This window comes from Plecotus auritus (genome assembly GCF_963455305.1).
Source record: "Plecotus auritus genome assembly, chromosome: 8".
NCBI lineage: Eukaryota > Metazoa > Chordata > Mammalia > Chiroptera > Vespertilionidae > Plecotus > Plecotus auritus.
In genome coordinates this window covers 56,694,890-56,712,962 of record NC_137782.1, presented here as the reverse complement: position 1 = coordinate 56,712,962, position 18,073 = coordinate 56,694,890, and the positions used below count along the sequence as shown (strand labels likewise).

At 39.6% G+C, this 18,073-nt stretch overlaps 1 protein-coding gene across 3 annotated transcripts in view; it reads right to left on the bottom strand.

Moving 5' to 3' along the window:
- Positions 1 to 17,366, bottom strand: part of TXNL1 (thioredoxin like 1) — a 28,785-nt gene extending 11,419 nt beyond the window's left edge. For 2 of the 3 annotated variants that reach the window (XM_080683397.1, XM_080683396.1), the window contains exons 1-4: positions 17,004 to 17,352; positions 12,416 to 12,512; positions 9,077 to 9,250; positions 1,631 to 1,753 (exon numbers count right to left, since the gene is read on the bottom strand). In XM_080683397.1, the coding sequence (XP_080539523.1) occupies positions 1,631 to 1,753; positions 9,077 to 9,250; positions 12,416 to 12,512; positions 17,004 to 17,101 (492 nt within the window). In that variant the 5' untranslated portion in view covers positions 17,102 to 17,352. Of the gene's footprint in view, positions 1 to 1,630; positions 1,754 to 9,076; positions 9,251 to 12,415; positions 12,513 to 17,003 lie in introns of all 3 variants that reach the window. The other variant, XM_080683398.1, reaches the window with a different exon arrangement.
- Positions 17,367 to 18,073: the final 707 nt, after the last annotated feature.

Genomic DNA, 18,073 nt, shown 5'->3' with positions numbered 1-18,073 from the left:
ATTTCGAATCGCGCGCTGGGCTCCTAGTTAACTATAATTATGCATAAGAACATAAGGTCTTGTGACCTATAAACTGGCAAGCAATCTGCTTTCTAAAAACTCAAAACAAAATTCCCCAGTTAAATTAAAATTTATACTATTTATGCTAACATATAAGCTTAACGTTTTCCAGGATGGTTTTTTTGTCAAGCACCTACCTATGTTACTTGATAACTTGGAGTCAATACACAGGTTACGTGAAAAGACTAACCCTCAAATGGACTCTACTTGACCTAAAACTCCAGAGAAGAGGATTCCTACAGCTCTACAGTCATCTCCAAACCTCCATCCTTAATGTATTTGACTAACTGAATCTGGAAGGCCACATAAGAGAACCGATACAAAATGCTGTCGCAATGCCTGTCTCTCAGAAACTTGAATTCAATCGCTTTATCTTCTTCTTAGCCAAAATTGTGTCTGATGTAGGTGCCTATGCTTCTACCATGGCAGGAAGATTTTAGGAAAGTTGTAGCCAGGTGTGCTGATTAAGTACCAACAAATTATATTCAGAGCACCATTTACAAGGAACACAGTGTGAACAATTTTCTCAGTTATATGTTAAGGTAGATCTGGTTGGAGCACAGAAAATGGGGTTTAGATTTATGGTTTTAGAATCATTATGGTATGTCTGCCTAAGAAAATACCTAGACTATATCCTTTAGTTACATAAGTACGTTTTATACTTGATCTCTAATACTGTGTCAAAAAATAATTAAGAACGACATGTTTAGGGACCTGAACCATGGGTGAAAGGAGATGAGAGTAAAAGCTAGAAACATCAAGTCAGCAAGAATTTGACACTCTAACCCAGTGGTCAGCAAACTCATTAGTCAACAGAGCCAAATATCAACAGTACAACAATTGAAATTTTTTTTGAGAGCCAAATTTTTTAAACTTAAACTTCTTCTATCGCCACTTCTTCAAAATAGACTCACCCAGGCCATGGTATTTTGTGGAAGAGGGCCAAAGAGCTGCATGTGGCTCGCGAGCCACAGTTTGCCGACCACGGCTCTAAGCCAATGAAGAATCATTTAACTCTTAAGAAGCATGACTAGATTTATATTGAGAAAAAAATAGCTTTAGTAAACATGTAGAAGATGAACTGGAAGGGGGACAAAGCAGAGTCAGTGGAATAGAAAGTAAATTAAGGAAAGTAATAGTCAAAAGAAAGATGGCTGATCAAGGCCATCCTCTGTTGACAACAATGCCAGGAAGTACAACACAGGTTTACTTCTGGGAGTGAGGATTAGACATATAGAGAGTGCTCATTTTTGGTGAATAAAATGAATGCAAGTCAGGTAAGAATGAACAAAAGGACTAAAGAGTGGTGAAGGTTCAACTCAGCAGTGGAGCCAACCCGAGAGTTCCACGATTCTCCCTAGTGCACTTGGCAGCTCACACAGAAAGAGAAAAAAGAAATGGGTCTGCATTGGTCAAGGGACAGGGGTCAAAGAAAATCAAAGTTTTAAAAAGGAAAGGAACAGTGGTCAACTGAGAGAGACATAAAACCATGAGATGGAAACATGATAAAGAAACAAAAGCAGGCATAAATATTGATAATCTCCATGCCTTAACTCAGACATCCAATTACCTGTTCATCACAATCAGACTCCAAGAAGGTCATGTCTTTTCGTAAACAGTTGTCAAATCCATGCTCATCACTTTCATTAAGACATTCACAGCCAGCTTTGTTAATAAAAGGCATTAAATCCATCTGAAAAATTAAATCAAGATTTTAGGCAAAGCATTTGGATTTGGTTTAAAAATCTTAGTAAAAAACGTAAATATATAATTCTCTCTAGGCAATTTTAGAGAAAATATCTATCGCTTTTAAAATAGTGATTAGCTCTAGCTGGCTTGGCTCAGTGGATAGAGCGTGGTACTGAAGAGTCCCAGGTTTGATTCCGGTCAAGGGCACATGCCCGGGTTGCAGGCTTGATCCCCAGGTGGGGGCGTGCAGGAGGCAGCTGATCAGTGACTCTCTCTCTCTCTCTCATCATTGATGTTTCTATCTCTCCCTCTCCCTTACTCTCTGAAATCAATAAAAATATATTTTTAAAAATAATAATAAAATAGTGACTAAACTTTAATAATACTTTCATTTGATTTGTGACTGAGATCTACCTCTAATAATTAAAGCCAAATCTAGGCTTAGCCCACTTAATAAGGTATCAGAAATCAAGTCCCTAACATTAAGATCATAAAATATGGACTGATACTTTTGTAATATTGTTATTTAACAGTGGAAAGTATGCAAATTAAAATATCTGTAAAATTTGAAGCCTTCCTCCCTCTTCTTGTGGCCCTGAACTCTTTAAACCTGTTACATTAAAGATGACTAGTACTCCAGGTACTCACCTCCCAGCTACAATAAACATCAATTCATGCCCACTCCTATTTCATCGTTACCCTGCAACCAACCAGTCCTCAGCCATTCCCGATTATTTTCATGTAAATCTTAGGTTTTTTTCATTTCACTCATAAACATTTCAGTGTGCATTTCTAAGTGGTAAGAACTCATTTTTTTAAATCCTCACTATCATTATCACAACTAAAACAAAAAATACTATTTAAAAAATCATCAATGCCCTAACCGGTTTGGCTCAGTGGATCTGGATGATGCCCGTTCTTTTAGTTGTAGTTTTGAAATTGTTGTGCGAGGCAGCAGTTTAGGTGCTTACCTATGCCGCCATCTTGGTTTCTCCTGGCTCAGTGGATAGAGTGTTCGCCTGTGGACTAAAGGGTCCCGGGTTCGATTCCGGTCAAGGGCATGTACCCTGGTTGCAGGCATGTCCCCAGTAGGGGGCGTGCAGGAGGCAGCTGATTGATGTTTCTCTCTCATCGATGTTTCTAACTCTCTCCCCCTCTCCCTTCCTTTCTGTAAAAAAATCAATAAAATATATTTTAAAAAATAATAAAAAATAAAAAATCATCAAATATAAATGTTTAAATATCCTCAATTATCTGAAAAAGGTGAAGGGATAAAAAAAAATTTCCTTAATTGTTTCACAAATGTTTTATAGTTGTACTAGAGGTCTGGTGCACAAAATTCATGCACAGGTGCGGTCCCTAGGCCTAGCCGGCGATTGAAGTGCGAGCATCTGGCGTGGAAGGGCAGGTCCCAGCTGACCTCTGGGCAGCACCTGGGCCTCTGGGCCCCTGCACACCCCCCTCTGCCTGAATCACTGTGCCCGAGTCCCCACACGGAGATGTGGTAAGCGTGGCCAGACACCGAGGGCGAGGGCGCAGTGTGGGCCTCTGGGCCGCCCAGCAGTGCCGCATCGTCGGGGGCGGTGGGCAGCATGCTCTCTCCTGGCTGGCCTCACAGACCGGCTCCTGCATGAACCCATGGGGAGCCTGACCAGACCCTGTGGTCCTGGCGGCTGCAGCCCAGCTCACCCAGAAGACGCTGTGCAGGTGCAGGGCGGGCTCCTCATGGGTGCCTTGTACCTAAGCCCAGGGGAGGGTAGCAGGGAGAGTGAGAGTGAGCTCGGTGGACACCCGGCATTCTCACCACACCTCCGTCCTCATCACCCCTGCCCCCAGGTAGTAGCAAGAGGTTGCAGCGTGTCACCAACACCCGCCATGTTCTGCGCTGCCCCCTGGTAGTCAGCATATGTCATAGCTAGTGGTTGAAATCTCGGTCGAGGGGACAATTTGCATATTAGGCTTTTATTATATAGGATTGCTAGACTCAGAATAAGGATTAAAAAAGTACAGACTGTATTTAGTTAACATGTCTCTTAAATATCTTATTCCAGTCATTTAGCCTACACATTTCTAATATTCTGAGTGTTTGCTGACTGCTTCCCTGTGGTGTCATTTAACATATTCCTGTGTATCTGTCAGCTAATATTGCCGTATTTCCAACACTATGTGCCAAGAGATGTGGTGACAGTGGCCATCCTTATCTTGTTTCTGACTTTAGTGGGAATGCCTTCAGTGTTTCTCCATTAAGATTTTAGTGAATGCGCCGAAACCGGTTTGGCTCAGTGGATAGAGCGTCGGCCTGCGGACTGAAAGGTCCCGGGTTCGATTCCGGTCAAGGGCATGTACCTTGGTTGCAGGCACATCCTCAGTGGGAGGTGTGCAGGAGGCAGCTGATCGATGTTTCTCTCTCATTGATGTTTCTAGCTCTCTATCCCTCTCCTTTCCTCTCTGTGAAATATCAATAAAATATATTTAAAAAAAAAAAAAAAGATTTTAGTGAATGCTTTATAATAAATAAGTAGTAAATTTTGTCAAGTACCTTTCTTGCTTGTTATGAAATGATTTTTCTCTTCTGGATTGCTAGATTTTGCTTACTAATATTATTTTACAACAATATACCTAACTGAAACTGGTCAGTAGCTTTCTATTTTGGTGCAAACTATCAGATTCTGTGATCAATATTATACGTACTTCAAAAGAAATTTGAAAGTTTTCTCTCTTTTTATATGGCCTTTATAAGTACTTGCAGTAACATTAGGCTATCTGACCTTTAAGATTTGGTAGAATTCCCCTGTGAAGCCATCTTGGCCTTTATGAAAGTGCTCTTTTACTAGTTTCTCTATTTCTTCTATTTGCTCTACAGTGACTAGTCTATTTAAGCATTATGCTTTTGGAAGAGTTGATTTTGATAAACTGTATTTTTCTGTAAAATTATCAATTTCATCTACTAAACAAGGACAATTTTTATTTATTTTATTTTTTTAAAATATATTTTATTGATTTTTTACAGAGAGGAAGGGAGAGGGATAGAGAGTTAGAAACATCAATGAGAGAGAGACATCTATCATCTGCCTCCTACACACCTCCTACTGGGGATGTGCCCACAACCAAGGTACATGCCCTTGACCGGAATCGAACCTGGAACCTTTCAGTGCGCAGGCTGACGTTCTATCCACTAAGCCAAACCGGTTAGGGCAACAAGGACAATTTTTAAAGCTTAATATTATCAGTTACATGTTCACCTTTCTATCAAAGAGTATTACATATTTTTTATCCAGAGAAACTAAGGCATGTATAAATAGTTCTGAAAGACTAAAGGAAACTTTTTATATGTCAAATAATTATCATATGGCAATAAACCATTGGAATAGAGCCTAATTATTCTTGTGGTAGCCTAAATGTTTTCAAAGCCAAAATGTTTTCTATTACATTAAATATGACATTATATTAAATGTTAAATATATTACTCAGTATAACATAGTGTAGTCAACTCAAAAGGGGTGGGTAAAAAAAAAAGGAGCATTATAGAGCAAAGTGTTGGAGATGTATGCTGAATTTCATGAGTATTTGCCTTGAAACGGTGTTTTTTAAAAATATATATTTTATTGATTTTTTACAGAGAGGAAGGGAGAGGGCTAGAGTTAGAAACATCGATGAGAGAGAAACATCAATCAGCTGCCTCCTGCACACCCCCTACTGGGGATGTGCCCGCAACCAAGGTGCATGCCCTTGACCAGAATCGAACCTGGGACCCTTGAGTCCACAGGCTGATGCTCTATCCACTGAGCCAAACCAGCTAGGGCTGAAAGGGTGTTTTAATAAAATCTTTTAAATGCTTAGTTCTTCCATCCTACTGAGGTGCAGCTTCAATACTACATCTCAGATTAAGATCCCAGGCATGAAGACAACATTGAAGTCACACTTCCAATACCTTAACGATGAAAGTAAACTAAATAGATTATTTTAAAAAATTTTAGATTTATGTATCATAGGGCACACAAAACAATTACATTCAAACAGTTACATTAAAGTGCTTTGTATATCTCAAATAGGCATTATATTGTATATTTGACATAACTGCCAACTGACATATTCTGACAATATGCAGTGGGAAATAAGTATCACCTGTCTATGTAACAACTTGCCAATAATAAAGTTACAAGAAATAAGCAGACAAATCCAGATTATGGGACAGTCTATAAGACAGATGGTCTAGACCTGCGCTGTATAATAAGATAGCCATTAGCCACATGCGGCAATTTAAAATTAAATTAATTAAAAGTAAATAAAATAAATTTTCATTTCCTCAGTTGCCCTATTCACATAACAAATGCTTAATAGCCACTTGCGCCTAGTGGCTATTGTATTAGACTGGTGCTAGTTAAACTCTCAAAAAAGGCAGTCATGAAAGGAAAAAAAAGGCAGAGAAGTTTCTAGACTAAACAACACTAGAGAGAACTGACAACTTAAATACAATGCACGATCCTTGATTTGATCCTCTGTGGAAAAGAAAACAACTATAAAGTATATTTTGAAGATAATTAAGGAAATTTGAATGTAGGTTGTACATTAGAGATACTGTAGCAATATTAAATTTCTTAGGAGTGATAATGAAATCATGGTTATGCAGAATAATGTCCTTATTCTTCAGAGCTACATGCTAAAATACTGAGAGATGATCCATCATGATGTCTGTAACTCACTTTTAAATGCTTTTGCAAAAATTAAATACAGAAAGATATCAAAATAGAGCAAAATCCTTAAAATATCTACAACTGATGAATACAGGTGAAGGGTATATGTGTTTGTAGTATTACTGTCAACTGTTTTGTTTTTTAGTAAGTTTCACTTCGTTTTTCCTTTTTTTTTGAGGGGGGAAATCCAACATGAGATACAAAGAAAGTTACAAAAACCTTTCCATTCTTCAAGTTTTTGATTAAAGAAAGATCTACTAACTATACAAATTAGGGTCATTTAATGTCTGGTTTGATTTTGATAAATGGTGACAAATTTGTAGACCAAAACTTATAGTTCTGAGGTCTAAATACTTGAATACACTAACAAGCCTCAAGATTCAGAACATGTGCAAGTTCAATTCCAGAATGCCTCACATTCAAACTTTGGGAAAGAAAGACTTGATTTAGAAGGCCTGAGGGGAGCTATTTGAATCTATACTATGTACTCTTAGCAAATTATGGGACAGAAAAGATATGTTTTAAATTTTCCCAACGTCAATAAACATTTACAAAAATTAAATACTTATGCTCACACAACACCCTTACTTCTGAATAAGAATCTGTTATGATTCTTAACCTTTTGAGTATCTTTTGCAGTATCTCAAACTCCCCTAAAAGATACATTTATGTATCTTAATCTGGCTCCAAATTAGGAGTTTCAAAACTATGGCATGTATAAGATAAATAATTGTATAGCCTCTTAGTATTAAAACATAATGACTAAAAGTCTTTATTCCAAGAAACCAAAAATTGTATTTTAAAATTGTCAATACATTTTTATAATGCTTATATTTAAATTTTTAAGACAATGGTTTTCATTCAATGTCTCTTACTCCATTAAGTTTCTATTTATGTTGTGGGACAAATGTTTTTTGGGAACACATTACCAATATTAAATATTTAACAACCCTGTTAAGATGTACATAGTTCAAAACTTTTGATGTCTTGATTGGTATCAGATGGGAAAAAATGAAAATATTTTAATAGCTCTTCACAGTGTATTCACAACATTTGCATGAAAATCAATTATTTCTTAAAACTTTATTTTTCCTGCTTATTTTCCTACCTGAGGCCAAAACACTGATATCACACTAAGCTGATGTGTAAAGAAGTATCCCTGTAGCTAAGCAGCAGGACTATTGTGCTCTTAAGATATTTTCATGCAAACACCCTTAGTAATAAAAAGTAAAAAATACAGCCGAAACCGGTTTGGCTCAGTGGATAGAGCGTGAGCCTGCAGACTGAAGGGTCCCGAGTTCGATCCTGGTCAAGGGCATGTACCTTGGTTGCGGGCACATCCCCAGTGGGAGGTGTGCAGGAGGCAGCTGATCGATATTTCTCTCTCATCGATGTTTCTAGTTCTCTATCCCTCTCCCTTCCTCTCTGTAATATATCAATAAAATATATATTTAAAAAAAAGTAAAAAATACAAAGATATGAACATAACAATTTACAAGTTAAATGATTTTCAAAATTTTCCAAAAGGTGTCACAACATGTTCATACTTTCTAACCAGATATTAGTATTTCAAATAATTATATAACAGTTCTATTTAAAATAAATATTAATTGCACATCCCTAACTAAAAAAAAATTAATGTCAGTACAACATGTTAAAGACACAACCCCACTACACCTACACACACAGAGAGAATCTCTCGTATTTCCCTGACTATAAATTCTCTCACATAAAGGACTTGTAGTCCCATAATACAGATCTGCTTTAATGTACTCACTATACATGCTTTCATATTTTAACTTTGATTTGAGGTAACACTTTTTAAAAAATCATTTTTTGATCTGCCAATGCAATAACTTTATTTACCAATTTGCAAATGCAAATCAGCTACCATAAAGTGCTACTTCTGAATTTTACTTCTTAAATAGCTCTCAAATATCAAGGTATTGCATTGTAACTACTCGTATTAATTTTCAATATATTTTTAAGCTCTTAAGTCTTCAAGTTATTATTTAGAATAACAATTTACTCTTAAAACTAGAAAAGCATACCCAATACTCAAGTCATATTTGGTTCTAAAACAAAATCAATAAACTAGCACAGTGGTCGGCAAACTCATTAGTCAACAGAGCCAAATATCAACAGTACAATGATTGAAATTTCTTTTGAGAGCCGAAAACCGACTTCTGCACATGGGCCACGAAGTTTCAATCGCACTGTACATGCGTGCCCGCACATGGTATTTTGTGGAAGAGTCACACTCAAGGGCCAAAGAGCTGCATGTGGCTCAAAGCCGCAGTTTGCCAACCACTGAACTAGCACATTACTTTTTGAGGGAAGAATGTATTTCTAAGTCTTAAAATGGCTATTAAAATAGTACAGAAAGCAGATTTTTTTTTAAGTGACGCAGAAATTTAGCAGGAGAAATTTAGGAAAAGTTTAGGATGGGAAATAGGTTATAACACACATATAGACAAATCCCAATAGTTAGCCAGTGAGTTTACTTTTAAAGTTCTTATTTGAAAGTATTTCAAGCAAGCAAAAGATAAACATGAAAACACAGTCAATTTTACTTTTACCAAATAATAGCAAATGGAAGGTATATCAATGATTTCACTAGTAAGTCTACATACATAGCCTTTTGGAATATCTGTGTCCTCATTACTTCCAGGGTCATTTTCTAAGTGCTGCTTGATTTTTTCTTCTAGTCCCACAGCATCTGCTCCTTGATATTGATCAATTCTCACTTTGTTTCGAAAAAACAAAAACGTAGGTGTTGCTGATATGTTGTTGGTGGCAGCTGTTCCCTAGAAGTGGCAAGTTAGATAGCATTATGAATTAAAAATAATCTTAAATCACTTTGAATATTTACTCTGTATCTGTATGGAAGTTAAATATCATGGACTAAAGACATGTAAAATAATTTATTCCTAATAGCTACTTAAGAAAAAGCAGGTCTATTCCCTAAACTACATTACCAATTGGGGCACAACTACATTATATTATTAGCTTTACATCCACAATGAAGAACAGCCTTCTATTTTTATCAGTTATAGCATTAAATACTTCACACAGTAGAACAAGTTAGCTGATTTATAGAAACTGCTTTACAATGCTAGATAACTACATACTGTTTCCCAAATGGGTATTGATATGTCAGCACAAACCACTGGTGCTAGGAAAAAATACACATATGAAAAACAGTAGCCTATCTGACCATGAAACTAAGGTAACATCCTTTGCATTGCAATCCTCACCCAGTTGTACTCTTATAGAAATGCCTTCTGATCTTTTCAAATTCTGTTCCAACTCCACAATTTTTACAAGATTAACTAGTGAGCCCTAACCAGTTTGGCTCAGTGGATAGCGTGTCAGCCTGAGGACTCAAGGATCCCAGGTTCGATTCTGGTCAAGAGCATGTACCTTGGTTGCAGGCACATCCCCAGTAGGGGGTGTGCAGGAGGCAGCTGATTGATGTTTCTCTCTCATCGATGTTTCTAACTCTCTCTCCCTCTACCTTCCTCTCTGTAAAAAAATCAATAAAATATATTAAAAAAAAAAAAAAGATTAACTAGTGAATGGAAATCCTATATAATAAAAGCCTAATATGCTAAATGTCCGGTCATCTAGTCAGCCGTTCAACCAATCAAAGTGTAATATACTAATGATATGTTAAGGCCGCTCAACCGCTCACTATGACGAGCACTGACTACCAGGGGGCAGAGAGTCAACCAGTCGATCAGTTGCTATGATGTACACTGACCACTGTGGGGCAGATGCTCTGACCAATAGGTTAACTTGCTGCTGGGGTCTGGCCGATCAAGACTGAGCTAGATGGGCTGGACACACCCTGGAGCCCTCCCGTGATCCCTCCCTGGCTGGCCAACCTCCCAAATCCCTCCCCAGCCCCAATCATACACTGGTGGGATCCCTTTCCCTGGCCTGCACCCTCTCGCAATCCGCCCCCCCGCCCCCCCCCCTTGGGGATGTCAGAGAGCCGGTTTCGGCCCGACGGTGGAACAACTGGTTGCTATGACATGCACTGACCACCAGGGGGCAGACACTCAACACAGGAGCTGCCCCCTGGTGATCACTGCGCTCCCACAGGGGGAGCACCACTCAGCCAGAAGCCGGGATCATGGCTGGTGAGTGCAGCTGCGGTGGCAGGAGCCTCTCCCGCCTCCACAGCAGTCAGACATCCCCCGAGGGCTCCTGGACTGCAAGAGGGCACAGGCCAGGCTGAGGGACCCCCCAAGTGCACAAATTTTGTGCACCAGACCTCTAGTTAGTTAATAAATACTGAGTGATGAGAATTATAAAGGAAACAGTAAAGCAAGTATCACCTTACATATTCAAATACTACGAATATGTACCATCATATCATCTAAAGAAAAGTCATAAAATTTCCATAAGGATGTCTTCTCTAAACCTCATAAAAGACAGATCTTTTAGAACAGTGCTGTCCCAAAAGAAATATAACATAAGACATGAATGTGAGCTGCATATGTAATTTAAAATCCTATATAAATAAAAGGGTAATATGCAAATTGACCCTAATAGCAGAATGACCAGAATGACCGCTGGACCAGTCACTATGAGGTGCACTGACCACCTCTCGGTCCCTTTCCCTGGCCATCAAGCACTGATCACCTGATGGCGAACGGGGAACCAGGGATGGGTAGTGGTGGCGGGTGGCAGGGCCGGCTGTGGGCAGCTGGGGAAGATGGCCGTGATCGCAGGGACCATACCCGGGCACAAATTTAGTGCGCTGGGCCTCTAGTTTTCTAATATCCACGATAAAAGAGTAGAGAAAGAAGTGAAATATGTAACTATAGGACAGCATAGCTCCACAAGTGAGAAGAAAGCACTTCCATATCAGAGATGGTGAATACTTAAAATAAGAGCCAAGCCGGGCCAGCATGGCTCAGTGGGCGAGCATCGACCTATGAACCAGGTCCAGTTCGATTCCCGGTCAGGTTACATGCCCGGGCTACAGGCTCTATCCCCAGTGTGGGGCATGCAGGAGGCAACCGATCAATGATTCTCTCTCATCATTGATGTTCCTGTCTCTCTCTCCCTCTCCCTTCCTCTCTAAAATAAATAAAATAATGAATGTTAATATAGGGTTTACACTAACCAAATCCCCAAACTACTAACTACAAACTATACAACATTCTAAAAGATTTCCATTCAGAAATGTAACAAAGCCTCACACACACACACACACAGAATAGCTATAGTGCTGTCCCGTAGAGCTAAAGACTATATTTTTAGTGCTAGAAGGAGCAACTCCTCCATATCTCTACATATGAAACTTCAGAACTGTCACACAGCCATTCCAATTAAGTAATCGGGACAATCTATCTACAACAGTGTGGTTCAATCAAAAGTAACCAACATTTTAAAGTTTCTGCTGAGTATGCAGCTTTGGAGCTAAGATTACAAATTGATCAATGCAAATAAAACTACAGGGTGGAACAAAAATAGGTAGGTTTACAGTTGTTTGCATGGAAAATAATACAATAAATAATAATACAAGAATAAACTGTTTCGCATACTCACAAATGTAAACCTACTTTTGCCACATCCTGTATAATCAAGAATTTTCTGCTACAGCTTTCTAATCAGCCAATGCCTCTGTAGTAGAAGATATAATTCTAGCAAAAAATAAAGAAATGTAAAAAAATACAGAATTGGCAGGTGACCTATTAGTTTAACAGCATAATATTAGTTTTTATATCAGAAAGCTACTAATACAAACTCAGAAGCAATTAATAATTGAATTACCCTTCTTAACTAATGCAGCCATAATGGGCATTTATAATAATCATTATCAACATAACATTTTCTTATCTTCAAAGGAGTAATATATACATAAGAAGATAAACAAAGGATGATATTAATGTTGAAATTCAAATAGATCTGTAAAATAATTTTTTTTTTTTTTTTTTTAAAGGGCTCCTTTCCCTTACCTGACACTGGTGTACATCTACTTCCAAGAAAACTGCCTGTGGATACTTATTACTCATAGTACTGAATGCTGGGGCAATCCTTAAACATGGTCCACACCTGTGAGAAAGGTAAAGAGATGCTTGGTAAAATAACACCAAAGATTGTACTACTTTATACTCTGAAGAACTTGTGTCAATTAAAACATAAAATAAGATAAGACAAATTCTGATCATCCTGACTTTAGACTTCTAGTCCTTTCCACTGGACTATTTAGATATACTTGCATCAATACCACATTGCCTTTTATTTAGAAAGGGAGAGGAGAAAGAGAGAGGGCAACCCCACTAGCTTTCTGCAATTCATTAAGAACCAAACCCACAAAACTAAAACTTTTAAATTGACCTAACCTAACACAATTATTTAGTAAGTGAGAACTGAAGGCCAGAAAATTTAATGACTTGTTCAAGATCAACCACTCTAGTTGATGGCAGGACCACAACTAGAATAGTCAACTCCAAAATCCAGTCCAAAAGGAGCTTTCCCTGAAGAGTAATTGTGCTAAGAGTAATAAGCCAGAAACAAAAGAACAAATATTATGATTCCACTTATATGAAGTACCAAGAAGAGGTAAATTCAAATACAGAAAGTAGAAGAGAAGCTATCAGAGGCCGGAGGTGTTTGTGTGCAAGGAGGGTGAGGGAAGATTGAGAGTTACTGTGTAAACCAGTGGTTCTCAACCTTTCTAATGCCGTGACCCTTTAATACAGTTCCTCATGTTGTGGTGACCCCCAACCATAAAGTTATTTTCGTTGCTACTTCATAACTGTAATTTTGCTACTGTTATGAATCGTAATGTAAATATCTGTGTTTTCCGATGGTCTTAGGCGACCCTAAGACCATCGGAAAACACAGATATTTACATTACGATTCATAACAGTAGCAAAATATCTGTGTTTTCCGATATTTACATTACGATTCATAACAGTAGCAAAATATCTGTGTTTTCCGATGGTCTTAGGGTCGCCTAAGACCATCGGAAAACACAGATATTTACATTACGATTCATAACAGTAGCAAAATTACAGTTATGAAGTAGCAACGAAAATAACTTTATGGTTGGGGGTCACCACAACATGAGGAACTGTATTAAAGGGTCACGGCATTAGAAAGGTTGAGAACCACTGGTTTAAAGGGTAGAGTTTCTATCTGAGATGATGAAAAAATTCTAGGGAATAGATAGTGGTGATGGTAGTACACTGTGAATGTACTTAATGCCACTGAATTGTATACTTAAAAATGGTTAAAATAGTAAAATTTATGTTACATATATTTTACTACCTATAAAAAAATGAGAAAAAAACTAGAGAGCCACTGAAGATTCTTCAATGGAAGAATGACAATCTGTATAGTGTTTTAATAAAATTAATAGACAGGATAGCTAAAGCATGGGAATGATAAATAAGGAATAAAGGTTTTAAAGTAGGATTGGAAAGGAAATGAAGTAGGTGTTGCAGGAAACTATGTTCTTGGCCTAAAATGCAACATTAACTTTGATCTAAGAAGTTTCTTACATGATTTAACTTGATATAGTTCGATGTTTGAGGGGCTATTACTGATGCCAATATATTTAAATCTGGAGTCACAATGGCATAGAGTTGGTGTAGGAAAGTATTAATGGCCAAAATGTTAAAAGAACTTTAAAGGCAAAGACGTTATCAGATTTGTAAATATCACCTAATACTTCTGAATTTAAAAGTTATCTAAATTCAACTATTTTACTTGCTCTCTGTTTTTACGAAGAAAACAAAATTTTCATCCCATCAAAATACCTTTTTTAAAGTAAATAATAGCCCTGGCCGGGTTTCTCAGTGGTTAGAGCATCAACCCTTGGACGAAAGGGTTGTGTGTTTGATTTCCAGTCAAGGTCAGGGTGGGTGAAGGTCGAGTGCTGCAAGCAACCAATCTCTCTGGCATGGATGTTTCTTTCTCTCTCTCTCTCTCTCTCTCTCTCTCTCTCTCTCTCTCTCCCCCCCCCCCACCCTCCCTTCTCCTTTCTTCCCTTCCACTCTCTAAAAAAATAAAAATAAAGTAAAATAAAATCAAAGGAAACATTCTCAGGTGAGGGTAAAAAAATAATTCTTTTAAAAAGTAAATAATAACTGCTTTACCAATCAATGTCTACAGTTATGTTTATGGTTAAATGGTAATATATTGCTGAAGGAGGTGTTTCCTTAATAGCAACATTTCCCCACTTTTCTCACTTCAATAACTTACTGCTCTGTCATCTCTCCCTCTGCTATGGTAAGGGGGTGGAGAAAAAAAGACTATATCATTGAAGGATAAAAGTATAAGTGCTGCCACTGACTAGAACTAGGAAAGTGAACTAAAAATGAGATTCACTGTTAAAATCATCTCTTCCCACCTGGCTGGCATGGTTGAGTGTAGACCTATGAACCCGGAGGTTACAGTTTGATTCCCTGTCAGGGTATGGGCTCGCTCAATCCCCAGTGTGGGACATGGAGGAGGCAACCAACCAATGATTCTCATCATTGATGTTTCTGTCTCTCCATCTCCCTCTCTGAAATCAATAAAAATATATTAAAAATAAAAAGTAAATAAAATCATTTCTATATTAAAAATAAAAAGTAAATAAAATCATCTTTTCTTTTTTCCAACTCTGGCTTAGGTCCTTAACAAATGTACAAGTATTCCCCCATAGTAAGAGCATAGACATTACAAAACTGCTAAATCTGGGAAGGCACATTTGTAGAATTCTGACCTTCCTCTTAGATGTCTTTATATACAAAATCTTCATCCTCTTCAATATAATAAATATCGAAGTCCACATGTCAAATGCGTATTCTATTCCACCATATAAAAGTCAATGTACTGCCCCTTTTCAATTCTGTATAAGAGACATTGGTCCAAAAATAAGTCGTAACTGGTTTTCATCTCTATCTGCAATTTTCCATCTCCTAAAACGATCTAATCCTAACATCATTTCTTCTATACTCAAAATTTATTGATCATGTTCAGTAGATGTGAAACACATTTTGCTTTGGGATTCAAAATATTGCCTTGTTTATATAGTTAGTTGGGCAATAAAATGTATCACATAAACAGTGATAGCCATAGATTTCTCCAAGTTAGCGTAAGTGTAAATAATGTCAGGGGGTCAAGATAAATCAAGTTGATACCTCTAAACCTTATAACTAGACACTGACATACACAAGGGTCAGTAAATGGACACACTTGCTCAAATGTTGGTTCTGGATGCCTAGTTCCAACACGTCCCTCTCACACAGGAACACTGTACACCCTACAAATATGGAAGATCCACCAGCTCTGCGACTCATAAATCATGTTAAGAGCTACCAAGGCCAGTGAACAGCTTATCAAAATCCCTGTCCTTGCCCTAGCCGGTTTGGCTCAGTGGATAGAGTGCCAGCCTGTGGACTGAAGGGTCCTGGGTTCCATTCCAGCCAAGGGCACATGCCTGGGTTAAGGGCTCGTTCCCCAGTAGGGGGCGTGCAGGAGGCAGCCCATCCATGATTCTCTCTCATCATTGATGTTTCTCTCTTTCCCTCTACCTTCCTCTCTGAAATCAATAAACAAATATATATATATATTTTTTTTAAAACATATTTTATTGATATTTTACAGAGAAGAAGGGAGAGGGATAGAGAGCTAGAAACATCGATGAGAGAGAAACATCGATCAGCTGCCTCCTGCACACCCCCCACTGGGAATGTGCCCGCAACCCAGGTACATGCCCTTGACCGGAATCGAACCCGGGACCCCTCAGTCCGCAGGCCGACGCTCTATCCACTGAGCCAAACCGGTTTTGGCATATATATATTTTTAAGAAGATCCTGGTCCTCTTAAATCATTGGGTTACAAAAAAATGGAGTCTATATGATCAAACCCAAACGTCTGGACACCTATCTACCTGTATTATATACCCTACTATAATTTTTGTGTTCACAAATGAAATCACATACACAGGGAAGCCTAAGTTACAAAGCTACTAACCAAACAAGTAACAAAAACGTTAAGAAATTAAAAAGCACCCTGACCCAACATTAACTTAATTTAAAATGCATTCGCTGAGCCTTTGGGTTAAGCACTACGCGGATTAGTTGGATAGTCCCACGGGAAGCTTCCAAAGGCGAAATGCAGGTGGTTCAGAGTAGCAAAGTGTTCGGTAAATTAAGATTTCAGGGTTTCTAAGATGCAAGTGACAGCTGGTTCCCTGGAAAGAAAGGAACAGACGCGAGCAGGGGCGGATGTAGGAGGCTTCAGACTAGAAAGAATAGAGGCGGGCCACCTCAAGAGCAGGGCTCATCTGAGTATTCAAAATGAGCAGGCGGGTATCTCCTGGGCTGGGGAAAGCGGACAGTCTGGCCTCCGTGCCCGCTAGCGACTCCTCCGGTGCACAAATGGGGATCCAGACCCAAGAGCTGAGGCCTAACTGAGCAGCGGCCTGGGGCTGCGATCGAGCCAGACATTCCAGAGCAGGACGAGACCACAAGGGAGTCGGGACCCGGAAAGAGTGAAAGAAAAGCACCGGCAGACAGAAGGGCTCACGGGGTTGGGGCCCGGCCTCACCCTCGCATGGTGAACTTGACCACGGCGAGTCTGGAGCCGGCGCCGCTCAGCTCCGGCTGGAAATCCGGGTCGCTCCCGACCGGCTTCACTCCCACCATTCTCGGAGCCCGGAAGGGAGGCCGCGACGCCGCCCGCTGCGAAACTGAAGGAGAAGAGGACCTGGAGAGGAAGGGAGATGCTCAGAAGGCCGAGGCCTGGACAGAGGCGGCGGCGGTCGCGGAGCGGCTCCCGGGGCGCTGTGCCGAGTCACGCCAGCAGCCGAGCGGCGAGGGGGCGGGAACGGGAGAGGGGGGAGGAGGCAAAGGGAGGTAAGGCGTGCAGCTCCCAGCAGCCACCGCGCGGCAAGGCCGCCGGCGCTTGCGCAGTTTGACGTCATTTCCGCGTCGTCTGTTTTGGCTCCCACCGCCCAATCCAAATACACGCTCCGTGGCCCCACTCCACTGAGGATCCTCTCACTGGCTGGAGCTGCGCAGGCGCAGACGAGCAGCGGTCACAGGCTCAGGTGTGGAGTACGACTCAAAAACCCCTGTATTCTTCCGCGGTCAGTGAGACCTGAGCCTTTTCTCCTGGAGTTTCTTGGGGCGGGAAAATGAAAAAGGAGCCCCTTTCCCCCGGGATTCATGGCTACAGTTATTTAGGGATCTCGTAATACGTGGGCGCTCTCTGTGCAATCATCCAGAAAAAAATTATGAATTTGTCTTTAAGTTGGGTCAAAAAAAGAAAGAATAGAAAACACTGTCCATCTTTTAGGGACTCCCAGTTTAGTGGTAGATGCAAACAGTAGTTACGGAACAAAGACGTTTGCAAAGGAAACGGTGGAAACAAATGAAATAGGAGGATGGGGCAGGGAAAACTTTCCAGGAGATGTGACCCCTGAACTGAGTCTTTTATTTTATTTTTTAATTCTCATTCTAGGATATTTTTTCCATTGATTTTTTTTCTTTCTTTTTTTTTTTTTTTTTGAGAGCGTGAACGAGAGGGAGGAGGAGGACAGAGAGAGAGAAACATGTAGTGCTTGCTTCCTGCACACGGCCTCACCTGGGCTGGGGATGTAGCCTAGGACATAGGTG